At 49.5% G+C, this 13,650-nt stretch overlaps 1 protein-coding gene across 2 annotated transcripts in view; it reads right to left on the bottom strand.

Moving 5' to 3' along the window:
* The window catches only part of SLC4A8 (solute carrier family 4 member 8), a 492,841-nt gene that overhangs the window by 263,760 nt on the left and 215,431 nt on the right, over positions 1 to 13,650 (bottom strand). For both annotated transcript variants that reach the window (XM_030198274.1, XM_030198272.1), the window contains exon 4: positions 3,727 to 3,862. In XM_030198274.1, coding sequence (XP_030054134.1) covers positions 3,727 to 3,862 — 136 coding nt within the window. The remainder of the gene's footprint in view (positions 1 to 3,726; positions 3,863 to 13,650) is intronic.

Consider the following 13,650-nt stretch of genomic DNA (forward strand, 5'->3'; position numbering starts at 1 on the left):
TGGGTAATTTATCACAAACCCCAGTAGCTCCAGAAGTCGAACAGTCATCTGCATGGACTGTAGAGCTCCTGTCTCGGAATTGTTCTTCATCAGCCAATCGTCGAGATAAGGGAACACGTGCACTCCCAGCCTGCGAAGCGCTGCTGCTACTACAGCCAGGCACTTCGTGAACACTCTGGGCGCAGAGGCGAGCCCAAAGGGTAGCACACAGTACTGGAAGTGACGTGTGCCCAGACGAAATCGCAGATACTGCCTGTGAGCTGGCAATATCGGGATGTGCGTGTAGGCGTCCTTCAAGTCCAGAGAGCATAGCCAATCGTTTTCCTGAATCATGGGAAGAAGGGTGCCCAGGGAAAGCATCCTGAACTTTTCCTTGACCAGATATTTGTTCAGAGCCCTTAGGTCTAGGATGGGACGCATCCCCCCTGTTTTCTTTTCCACAAGGAAGTACCTGGAATAGAATCCCAGCCCTTCTTGCCCGGATGGCACGGGCTCGACCGCATTGGCGCTGAGAAGGGCGGAGAGTTCCTCTGCAAGTACCTGCTTGTGCTGGAAGCTGTAGGACTGAGCTCCCGGTGGGCAATTTGGAGGATTCGAGGCCAAATTGAGGGTGTACCCTTGCCGGACTATTTGAAGAACCCAACGGTCGGAGGTTATAAGAGGTCACCTTTGGTGAAAAACTTTCAACCTCCCCTCGACCGGCAGATCGCCCGGCACGGACACGTTGATGTCGGCTATGCTCTGCTGGAGCCAGTCAAAAGCTCGTCCCCTGCTTTTGCTGGGGAGCCGTGGGGCCTTGCTGAGGCGCACGCTGCTGACGAGAGCGCGCGCGCTGGGGCTTAGCCTGGGCCGCATGCTGGCAAGAAGGAGGATTGTACCTACGCTTACCAGAAGAGTAGGGAGCAGCCCTCCGTCCCCCATAAAAACGTCTACCTGATGAGGTAGATGCTGAAGGCTACCGGCGGGAGAATTTGTCGAAAGCGTTATCCCGCTGGTGGAGCTGTTCTACCATCTGTTCGACCTTTTCTCCAAAAATGTTGTCCGCTCGGCAAGGGGAGTCCGCAATCCGCTGCTGGATCCTATTCTCCAGGTCGGAGGCACGCAGCCATGAGAGTCTGCGCATCACCACACCTTGAGCAGCGGCCCTGGACGCAAGATGAAAGGTATCATATACCCCTCTGGCCAGGACTTTTCTGCACGCCTTCAGCTGCCTGACCACCTCCTGAAACGGCTTGGCTTGCTCAGGAGGGAGCTTGTCCACCAAGCCCGCCAACTGTCGCACATTGTTCCGCATATGGATGCTCGTGTAGAGCTGGTAGGACTGAATCTTGGCCACGAGCATAGAGGAATGATAGGCCTTCCTCCCAAAGGAGTCTCTGCCCGGGGGCGCCGAAGCATGCTCTCTAGAACTCTTAGCCTTCTTTAGGGCCAGATCCACCACACCAGAGTCATGAGGCAACTGAGTGCGCATCAGCTCTGGGTCCCCATGGATCCAATACTGGGATTCGATCTTCTTGGGAATGTGGGGATTAGTTAATGGCTTGGTCCAGTTCGCCAGCAATGTCTTTTTTAGGACATGATGCATGGGTACTGTGGACGCTTCCTTAGGTGGAGAAGGACAGTCCAAGAGCTCAAACATTTCAGCCCTGGGCTCATCCTCCACAACCACCGGGAAGGGGATGGCCGTAGACATCTCCCGGACAAAGGCCGCGAAAGACAGACTCTCGGGAGGAGAAAGCTGCCTTTCAGGGGAGGGAGTGGGGTCAGAAGGAAGGCCATCAGACTCCTCGTCAGAGAAATATCTGATGTCCTCCTCCTCCTCCCATGAGGCCTCACCATCGGTATCAGACACAAGTTCACGGACCTGCGTCTGAAGCCGTGCCCAACTCGACTCCGTGGGAGCACGGCCACGGTAGGAGCGTCGAGAGGTGGACTCCCTCACCAGCACCGGCGAAGCTCCCTCCGCCGACGTCGTCGGGGAGTCTGCCTGGGAGGCGGCCGTAGCCGGTACCGAAAGCGGTACCGATACCGGACACCTCACCTCGGGCAAAGGGCCAGCCGTCGCCTCACCCGATGGTACCGGTGGCGCAAGCACCCCCGGTACCGAAGGAGAAGGGCGCAACAGCTCTCCCAGAATCTCTGGAAGAACGGCCCGGAGACTCTCATGCAGAGCGGCTGTGGACAAAAAACTGAGAAGCCGATGCAGGCGTCGAGGTCAGAGTCTGTTCCGGGCGTGGAGGCGGATCTGGGCTGTCCAAGGGGGAGCGCATCGACACCTCCTGAATAGAGGGTGAGCGGTCCTCCCGGTGCCGATGCCTACTGGGTGCCGACTCCCTCGGCGACCCAGAGCTCTCGGTACCGAGACGGGAAGGAGACCGGTGTCGATGCTTCTTCGACTTCTTCAAGCGAAGCATGTCACCGGAGCTTCCCGGTACCGACGAGGAGGACATAGAATCCAACCGTCGGTTCCTCGGGGCCGAGGCCGATGAAGGTCGATCTCGGGGGGGCTGTACCGCAGGAGCCCTCAGGGCAGGAGGAGACCCACCCGAAGGCTCACCGCCACCAGCAGGGGAATGGACAGCCCTCACCTGCACTCCAGACGAAGCACCACCGTCCGACGACATCAGCAATAGCGGAGGTCCCGGTACCACCGACGTCGACGCAGCCTTTCGATGTCTCGGTACCGACGATGCAGGAGGTAGAAGCCTCGATGCAGTCGATGCCAATGCAGAGGTCGAAGACTTCGATGCTGTTGACGTCGATGCACTCGACGAGTCCCGTGCTCTTGTCGTCGAAGAGCCCGAGAACAACGCGTTCCACTGGGCCAATCTCGCTACCTGAGTCCTCTTTTTCAAAAGAGCACAAAGACTGCAGGCCTGCGGGCGGTGCCCAGCCCCCAGACACTGAAGACACGAAGCGTGCCTATCAGTGAGCGAGATTACCCGGGCGCACTGGGTGCACTTCTTGAAGCCGCTGGAAGACTTCGATGACATGGGCGGAAAAATCACACCAGCGAAATCAAAATTCGCGATGATGACGAAAGGCACCAAAAAGAAGGGAGAAAAAACCCGTACCGAGGCCAAATAGGCCGGTCCCGAAAGCGAAAGGAAACTTACGCGGGGAAAAAGCTGGAAACACGGGAAAGGGGTAAAGACCGGATCTGTCTCTTTTTTTTTTTTTTTTTAATGCGAAAATCGCGAAGATGCGCGAGGTCAACTTGAGGGGCACGAAACGGCGGCAAAAGATGACCGTCCCGAGCGCTGACAAAAGAAGACTGACGAACACGAGCCGGTTCGGGCGGGAAGACGGTTGCGCATGCGCGATGCGCATGGGCGCGCGAGGGCTAGCAAAGGCCTTTGCTAGTGAAGATTCCGATTGGAGGGGGCTGCCGTGGACATCACCCATCAGTGAGAACAAGCAGCCTGTTTGTCCTCGGAGAAAATATTTTCCCCAAGCCCAATCAAGTCAACTTCTAGAATTCATTTTGGGTAAGATCCAAGTGCAGTGTTTAAGCTATGAGACAAGGACGGCCCATTCTAGGCTTTTTAACTGAAACTGACAACCTGTACAAGTAGAATATCAGGCAAGGAGGTTAATGCCCTGCTACTAAATAACACCAGGTACAATGTTGTAATGACCATTGCTAAAGCACCACCCTGTCAGCCACCCATTTCCACCCAACACTCAAGCAAGGAAGATAAATTTTAGGGAGTTTTTGCTTCTAACCTGGCTGTTTCTTTCCACTCTGCATCCTCACCCTCCTTTACACAGATCTCATCCAGCTCTGTGAACAGGTCATGGGGGACATGATCCTCATCCTCCTCTGTCCCCAGGATGAACTGGACTCGCTGAGAGGGGGTGTCTGAATGAAATAACAATTAGTTAATAACGCCTTACTAAACTACATGTGGTCAATAATCAGACCCAGAACTACTACTACTACTTATCATTTCTATAGTGCTACTAGACATATGCAGCGCTGTAAACTTGAACATGAAGAGACAGTCCCTGCTCAACACAGGTTACAATCTAATCAGGACAGACTAACAGGACAAATAAGGGATAAGACATTTACTAAGATGGGAATGATAAAACAGACATGGGTACTGAACAAGTGAATAGGGGTTAGGAGTTAAAAGCAGCATCAAAAAGGTGAGCTTTTAGCCTAGACTCGAAGATGGCCAGAGATGGAGCTTGACGTACTGGCTCAGGAAGTCTATGCCAGGCATATGATACAGCAAGATAAAAGGAATGGAGTCTAGAGTTAGCAGTGGAGGAGAAGGGTACAGCTAAGAGTGATTTACCTAATGAACGGAGTTCCCGTGGAAGAGTGTAGGGAGAGGTAAGAGTGGAGAGGTACTGAGGAGCTGCAGAGTGAATGCACTTGTAAGTTAATAAGAAGAGTTTGAACTGAATGTGGAAATGGACAGGGAACCAATGAAGTGACTTGAGGAGCATAGCGACACTGGCAGAATATAAGTCATGCAGCAGAATTTTGAACAGATTGAAGGGAAGAGAGATGGTTTAGTGGGAAACCTGTGAGAAGCAAGTTCCAATAGTCTAAGCAAGAGGTGATAAGAGTGTGGATAAGGGTTTTGGTAGTGTGCTCAGAAAGGAAAGGATGAATTTTGGTGATATTATAGAGAAAGAAATGACATGTTTTAGAAGTCTGTTGAATATGTGCAGAGAAAGAGAGAGAGAGGGGAGTCAAAGATGACCCCAAGGTTATGAGCTGATGAGACAGGGAGGATAAGAGTCTTATCCACAGAGATAGGGAATGGGGGAAGAGGAGAGGTGGGTTTAGAGGAAAAAATAAGCTCAGTCTTGGTCATGTTTAGTTTTAGATGGTGGTGATACATCCAGGCAGCAATGTCAGACAGGCAGGCTGATACTTGGGCTGGATTCCTGCTGAAATTTCTGGTATGGATAGGTAGATCTGGGAGTCATCAGCATAAAGGTGATACTGAAAACCATGGGATGAGATCAGAGCACCAAGGGAAGAGCTCTGAGGTACGCCAGCTGATAATGGGATAGAAGTAGAGGAGGATCCGCCAGAGTATACACTAAAAGTGCAATGGGAAAGATATGAAGAAAACCAGGAAAGAACAGAGCCTTGAAATCCAAGTAAGGACAGCGTATCAAGGAGTAGGCGGTGATCAACAGTGTCAAGAGCAGCAGATAGATCAAGAAGGATGAGGATAGAATAGAGACCTTTGGATCTGGCCAGGAACAGGTCATTGTAGACTTTAGCTGTTTCAGTTGAATGAATAGGGCGAAAGCCAGATTGAAGTGGATCAAGAATAGCATGAGATGAAAGAAAGTCAACAGAATAATCAAGTATCTTGGATAGGAAAGGGAGGAGGGAGATGGAGCGATAGTTGGAAGGACAAGTAGAGTCCAATGAAGGTTTTTTGAGGAGTGCTGTAAGGCATCAGGAAGAGTCACAGTGGAAAGTGAAAGACTGAGGATATAACAGACAGAAGGGATGACAGTAGGAGAGACAGTGCTAAGTAGATGGGTTGGAATAGGATCAGAGGAACAGGTAGTTAGTTTTGAGGAAGAAAGAAAATGTGCAGTTTCCTCTTCAGTGATTTAATGAAGGAGGGTTGAGAGAATGGACTGAGAGAAGGAGAGGTGGAGGTGTCTTGGTTGCGAAGTTAAGGTTAATCTTGTGAACCATATCATGAAAGTACTCAGCCAGAGTCTGGGGAGAAAGTGAAGGGGGAGTTGGAGGTAAAGACACTTTGTGGAGAGAGTTCAGTGTGGCAAAAAGACGTCGAGGGTTTGAGCCAAAAGAGTTTGTTAACTGGATGTAGTAGTTCTGTTTGGCAAGTGAAAGAGCAGGTTGGAAGGAGGTCAGCAAGAGTTTGAAATGTATGAAGTCAGCATGGGCATGGGATTTCAGTCAAAGGCATTCAGCACAGCGGGCACAGTAATGAAGGTAGTGGATTCTAGAGGTCAGTCAAGGCTGGGGTTTGGTATGCTTTACAGAACAGAGAATAGGAGGAGCGAGAGTACCCAGAGCAGAGAAGAGAATGGTATTATATAGGAAGAGACAACCTAATTGACAGACTTGGATAACATGGAGGGGCATAATCGAAAAGGCCGGCCATCTATAAGGGCAGCCATCTCTAATGACGGCCCGGTTAAGCGGCGTACCCGCCTGTATTATCGAAACAAGATGGCCGGCCATCTTTCGTTTCAATAATACAGTCGGGGCCGGTCACATCTCAACATTTGGGCCACCCTTAGAGATCGCCGGCATTAGAGATGGCCGCCATTGGTTTTCGCCAATAATGGAAACTAATGGCGGCCATTTTAAAACCAGCCAAATCCAAGCCATTTGGTCGTGGGAGGAGCCAGCATTTGTAGTGCATTGGTCCCCCTCACATGCCAGGACACCAACCAGGCACCCTAGGGACTTCACAAAATGATCACAGGTGCATTCCAACTGTTGTGCGAATTCTTTGCGAGCATATCATGGGAGAGAGCTATACCCCTGGAGAGCTGGAGATCGATCGCGCACACCGGGCATTGGGTAAACCACTGGCAAACAGGCCTAGAGATATAATTGTGCGCTTCACATCCTTTACATTCAAGGAGCGGGTCTGGCAGTGGGCTCGTCAGCTGACTACGCTAGAGTATAAAGAAGCGCGGGTCACAGTGTTTCAAGACCTTTCACTGTACACGCTGGCTCAGAGGAGGGCAATGAAACCTGTCCTGGAGATCTTGAACAAGGAAAAAACTGCATATCGCTGGAGCTTCCCTTTTGCTGTATGCTTTGAATTAAAAGGCAAACAGCTCCAGTTTCGCCGGGTCTCCGAAGAGTCTACACGAAGCAGGCCTGACCCCAACATCTGCATTGCCAACAGAGATAGCGCCTTCCACGAAAGCTCGCTTGCAGAAGTGGAAGCGTGTGGGTCAAAAGACTCAGAAACAAGGGACCTGAGTTGGTTTGTACATTGGTTGACTTTGTTATAATTTTTGACGTCAGCGTAACGGGACTTATCAAACTGTTTGGCAGTTGGAAAGTTTTCAAGTGGTAAATGTTCTAACAAGGGGTGGAGGTGTCACAGATGAATAGCATCTATTAATCCATAGAGAGGGGATTTGTGTGGGAGACGGGAGGGGTGGTCTATTTGGTCGGTGGGTTCCTTTCTCTGACAAGCCCATTCGGTGCCTGTGGCACTGTCTGGTGGGGGGATGGAGTTAGGTAGAATTGGTGGGAGTAGGGGAATTAGGATGGTTTCTAGGGGTTGGGATCTAGAAGGGAGGGTAGGTAAGGGGGGAGAACAGCGGGAGGAGGGAGGGATGCAGATATGGAAGGGATCTTGGGGTAGGCAGGGCCGGTCTTAGGCAGAGGCGACCAAGGCGGCCGCATAGGGCCCCGCGCCTAAGGGGGCCCCACTCAGCGTGCCTCAACTCTGCCTCGTGCCTCCGCTCCAACCCGGACCAGGACTACATCGAGTCACTCAACCTCTCTCCAGCCATAGGCAGATAAAGCATTCCTAGCATACCTTGTACACTGTAGCACTGTGCTGGATCTTTTCTTAATATTTTTCCTTATTTTCTCCTTTGTTATGAGAATTGGAACTACTAATTGTAGTGGACTTGAACTGAATAATTTCTGGGGAGGGGAGGTTTCATGATGATAGCATTGTGCTTATTATTTCAATCAGTTTTTTTTGTACAAGTTTAGCTTCATTTGTCTTTATTTGAAATTTCATAAATAAAAAAAAATTCTAAAAATGGAATAATCGTATCAATGGGGTGGAGCTAGGGTGGGGGCAGAGCTAGGGTGGGGGTGGAGCTAGGATGGGGCCCCACCAAATTGGTGTGCACAGGGCCCCGCACTTGCTAAGATCGGCCCTGGGGGTAGGGTTACAGAAGGGGGGGACTGGGTGACTGAAATGATCTTACGTTCAGACTGTAATGCATACTGGGTAACTGAAATGTTCTCACTTTCAGACTGTAATGCATATTGGAATGTAAAGTTGTTGCTGAACATCAAAGCTGTACGCTATTTACATCTTGAATAATGTGTGCTGAGTTAAAGCTATTATCCTATAATGTTAAAGGTTTGAATATGCTCCAAAAGAGGCAGAAGCTCTATAGAGAGCTACAACAGTTGAAGCCACACGTGGTTCTCTTACAAGAGACGCACCTCCGAAGCAAGCATGAAAAACTTCTCTCCTGCTCGGGGTACCCTGGGGTCTATTGTGCCTCTTCTGAGGCCTCCAAAAAAAGAGGGGTGGCCATAATGTTCCACTCAGCAGTAGCGGTAAAGGTGCTGCGAATAAAGAAGGACCCGGGAGGGCGGTTTATATTTCTACATGTCCAAATAGATCAGGTTGATTTAACGATAGCATCTGTATATGCCCCCAATAGTGGACAGGCAAAGTTCTTTACTAGGGTGAATAATTTGCTAGCCTTATTTGTACAGGATCCTCTAATATTGGAGGGTGACTTTAATGCAGTCCTTAACCCAGGTATAGATAGAACGGGACCTACTAATAAGGAGGGGAGAACAGAGGCACTAGTATTGGGAGTCGTTGGCCCATTCCTTACGTACACTAGATCTATGGAGATTGACACATATGGCGGACAGAGATTATACATATCATTCCCCAGTGCACAATTCTTATTCGCATATCGACCACATATTTGTGGATGTCTCGTTGGTAGAGCACGGTCCAACAGATGGAATAGGCAATGTAACGATCTCTGACCATGCACCTGTGTGGGTCACTTTGCCGAATATAAAATTGGAAATAAAGGATAAGAGATGGACACTGAACATCAGCTTACTGGTAGAACAGGAGGTGGAGGACGGCTATAGAAAACTGTTGAAAGAGTATTTGGAGTTTAATATCAATTCAGGCCCATCCTTAGCTACTGTGTGGGATGCAATGAAGGCGGTCTCAAGGGATTATTTCTTAAAGCTAGCAAGTGCACGTTCTCGGGCACGTAAACTCCAGAAAGCGAGATGTATGGACAGGATACAGGTGTTGGAGGGTCAACATAAAGCATATAAATCCCCTCACATATGGAATCAATTGCGCGGAGAACGGATGAAGCTGGATTCTATTTACTCAGAGCAGCTCAACATGGGCCGAGAGAGGTTAAGGGCTGGAGTATACGAGTTTGCCAATAAGGCTGGCCGGCTCCTGGCCATTAAATTAAAGAGGCAAAAAGTTGACCATACGGTAAAGCAGATAACATGATGGCACAGGCTTGGTGTTATACAAATCGGACCTTATTCGTAAACGTTTTAGGGAATTTTATCAAGCACTGTATAAACAAGAGATCACACCCCCCTCGGAATCTATCGATACCTATTTGGCTGATAGTGAGATGTCATGCCTGACACTCCAGCACCGAGAACTGTTAGACAGGCCCGTTACTCCACTTGAGGTACAAGAGGCAATATGCGGCCTGCCCTCTTGTAAGTCACCTGGACTGGACGGGCTTCCGAACGAATTTTACAAGAAATTTGCAATAGAATTGGCTCCACTCCTCGCGGACCTGTTCAATCAGGTGGGAAATGGGGAGAAGCTGCCCTCATCAATGATGGAGGCTTGGATTGCGGTGTTGCCTCAGCCAAAGACCCGGTTGAATGTGGTTCTTATAGACCTATCTCAGTCTTGAACGCCGATGTTAAAATACTGGCTAAAGTGCTGACAAATAGATTGGCACCGTTGATGCCGACACTCATACATCCTGATCAGGTTGGGTTTGTGTCGCACCGTAAGGCCACAGACAATATCAGGCGTACCTTGGACCTTATATATCTAGCAAAAAATACCAAACGGCCTCTGTGTCTACTTAGCTTAGACGCAGAAAAAGCTTTTGACAGGGTCCATTGGCCCTTCATGTATAAGGTTCTGGAGGCCATGGGGTTTGGAGCTCAATTCAGGAGATGGATCCAGGCATTATATGACTCTCCTCGAGCGTGTGCCCGGATCAATGGAAGTAACTCAGATCTGTTTGGACTCCATAGGGGAACCAGGCAGGGATGCCCGTTGTCACCCCTCCTGTTCGCAATGGTTATGGAGCCATTTGCTTCAAAACTAAGGTTAGATCCGGGAATGTCTGGGGCTTGTGTAGCGGATAGAATGCATAAGGTAGCTCTTTTTGCAGATGATATTTTGTTATATGTTACTCGTCCTGTGCCCACTTTCTCTACCCTTCTGCGTCTTATAGAGGAATATTCAGCAGTCTCTGGTTTCAAAGTTAATATGACAAAATCGGAGGCTTTGAATATTTCACTTCCAGAGGACATAGTAGAGACTCTGAAGGTGCAATATCCGTTTAGATGGGCCACAAAACGCATTAAATACCTGGGGGTAAATATCACTTCCAATCTCTCTGAATTAACCGAGGCCAACTATAAGGGACTGACTCGCAACATCAAGTTAGACTTAGAGCGTTGGGGGGATCAGGAGGTTTCGTGGTTTGGAAGGATAGCCATTGTTAAGATGAACGTGTTGCCCCGTTTATTATATTTATTCCAAGCGCTACCTGTAATGCTGCCCAGGCGACTCCTTGCATCCATGCAAGATTCTATCATGCGATTCGTCTGGGCGGGTAAACGTCCACGTTTAGCACGTCAGTTGCTCTATCAGGATAGGAGAAAGGGAGGACTAGGTGTCCCGAACCTCCTATGGTACTACAGGGCCGTTCAAGGGAAATCTGCGGTTGAATGGCATCAGAATTACCCGGATAGACAATGGGTGCATATTGAACAACACTCTTTGAGGATGAGGCCCTTGGGATCGCTTATGTGGCTTCCTAGGCCCTTTAGAGTGCTGAGGAGGGAATGTGTCCGTCCATATGTGTCACTCTTCACTACTGGGATAGTATGTTCCCACGTGGGTGATGTATACTAACATGTATGGCCCCTATAGCATTTAATCCTATGTTTCTGCCATGGAATGAAGTGGGGGTTTTCCACCGGTGGCACATGGAGGGCCTGAGCACCTGGGGTCAGATGTTCGAGGAGGATTCTCTGATCCCGTTCGAGACCTTGAAGATCAGGTACTCCATATGGGATGGGGATGAATTTGCCTACTGTCAATTAGCCCACTTCCTTAAAACTGAGGCTGTATGTCAGGTCATAAAAAGGGAACGGTTATGTTTGGAGGACATTAGTGAGAGATTTGCCTCTTCCCGGGGTTTGATCAGTCGACTATATCGCAGTATTGCTGCGCAGGTACCTAGTTATACTCTACATAGGAAGAGTTGGGAGAAAGAGATTGGAATGGCCATGGGGGAGACCGAGTGGGAGAGAATAGAGTGACATGCGGCCGGTGTGTACACCCATGTCCCATTTAAAGAAAATGCAGTGAAAGTATTATATAGATGGTATCTTACTCCGGATCGTCTTCAGCGCATATTTCGGACTCTTCCGGGTTGTGCTGGAGGGGGTGCGGATAAAGAGGGACTATGGGTCACGTGTGGTGGAGGTGTGTAAAAGTTCGGGCATTTTGGAAGTCAGTTCATACTCGATTACAGCAGTGGGTGGGGTGCTCAATTCCGTGGACTCCTGAGTTCTTCCTCTTCTCGGTAAAGCCTCCAGGCCTAAAGAAACCTCAACAAATCTTGGTGCAACAGGCTCTAGGGGTTGCCAGAGTAACCATAGCTTCCCATTGGAAACAGGCAGGGGTCCCGCCAATCACAAAATGGCATAGCAAATTGAGTTACGTGTGTGAGATGGAGAGGTTGATAGCTGTAAGAAAACGTCAGATGAGAAAATGGCAATCGATATGGAAATACATTTCTGACCACTATGCGAAATCTGTAGCGTGATGTTATAATGACTGCAGTCTGTAAGGTCATACTACTAAGCTTACTGGGAGGGAGGGTGGGTAAGTAGGAAGTGGTGGGGTGGGATATGGGTGGGATAATTATTGTATTCTGAAACGTTTAAGAAACCTTTGAAGTCTACTGAGGTTTGGTTCTGAATGTTACAGTTGTAGACGAGGGGTGTATGTTTATGTAATATTTATGCACTGGTGCATCATTCTTTTTGTACTGAAGCAAATCTGTATTCTTCAATTGCATAATAAAGACTTCTTACAAATAAAAAAAAATGATCCCAGGTGCATAGCTCCCTTACCTTGGGTGCTGAGCCCCCACCCCCCCCCCCCCATAAACCCACTCCCCACAACTGCACAACACTACCATAGCCCTTAGGGATGAAGGGGGGCACCTAGATGTGGGTACAGTGGGTTTCGGAGGGCTCCCATTTACCACCACAAGTGTAACAGGTAGGGGGGGATGGGCCTGGGTCCACCTGCTTGAAGTGCATTGCAGTACTCACTAAAAACTGCTCCAGGGACCTGCATACTGCTGTGATGGAGCTGGGTATGACATTTCAGGCTGACATAGAGGCTGGCAAAACAATGTTTTTTATTTTTTTTTTGGGTGGGAAGGGGTTGGTGACCACTGGGGGAGTAAGGGGAGGTGAATCCCGATTCCCTTCGGTGGTCATCTGGTCAGTTTGGGCACCTTTTCAAGGCTTGGTCGTGAACAAAAAGGGACCAAGTAAAGCCGGCCAAGTGCTCGTCAGGGCCGGCTTTCTTTTTTCCATTATCGGCCGAAGACGGCCATCTCTTAACCACGCCCCTGTCCCGCTTTTGGTACAATGCCGACACGCCCTCTTGAACTTTGGCCGGCCCTGCGACAGAAAGCAGTTGAAGCCGGCCAAAATCGGCTTTCGATTATACCGATTTGGCCGGCTTTAGGAGAAGGCCGGCATCTCCCGATTTGTGTCGGAAGATGGCCACCCTTCTCCTTCGAAAATAAGCAGGATAGTGGTTGAGAAGAGGTTTGAAACACTGGATGACAGAGTAGAAGAGTCAATAGCCTCAAGATTCCTAAATGCATTGGTGAAGATTGGACGGGACTGAGGGGGGAAGATGTTTAAGTGTGAAAGTTATCAGATTATGGTCAGAGAGGGGACCAGCTGAGGCACAGAAACTGAAGAGTGAGCAGTTGGAGAAGAAGATAAGATCAAGACAGTGGCAATTCTGGTGAGAAGGGGTAGTGGAGCACAGTTGAAGACTGAAAAAGGATGTTAAAGTGAGAACCTGAGAAGGAGATGGGTCAGAGGGATCATTAGCATGAATGTTAAAATACCCAAGAATGAGGGAAGGAAAAGAAGGTTAAAGAAAGAAGGAAAGCCAGGAGTCAAAGTTAGTGAGAAAGAAAGAAAGGGACTTATCAGGGGGTCCATAAATGACTGCTACTCAGAAACGTAGAGGAGTGATTACACAGATGGAGTGGACTTCAAAGGAAGAAAAGCAGTGAGACTGAGGTGGAAGAAGAGGTTGAACTCTACAATAGGGTGAAAGTAGTAGCCCGACACCACCTCTGCGGCCAACCAGGCGAGAAATATGGGCAGTAGCGTAGCAAGGGCAGAGTAGTGGGGGTGGTCCACTCCAGGTTCATGCTGCAAGGGGATGCAAGGAGCAGCGGCAAGGCTGTTGGCTCCGCTGGTTCCCTGCTCCCTCTGACATTACTTCCTGTTCCGGGTGCAGGGAACAGCCGTGCAACTTCTCCCTGCACCCCCAGTCCCAGGAGGTAAGAGCGATGCACTAAAGGAGTGGGGGTGATGCGCCAGGGGGGTGCCTGGCAGCAATCGGCCCC

The sequence above is a fragment of the Microcaecilia unicolor genome, chromosome 3 (assembly GCF_901765095.1).
Source record: "Microcaecilia unicolor chromosome 3, aMicUni1.1, whole genome shotgun sequence".
Lineage (NCBI taxonomy): Eukaryota > Metazoa > Chordata > Amphibia > Gymnophiona > Siphonopidae > Microcaecilia > Microcaecilia unicolor.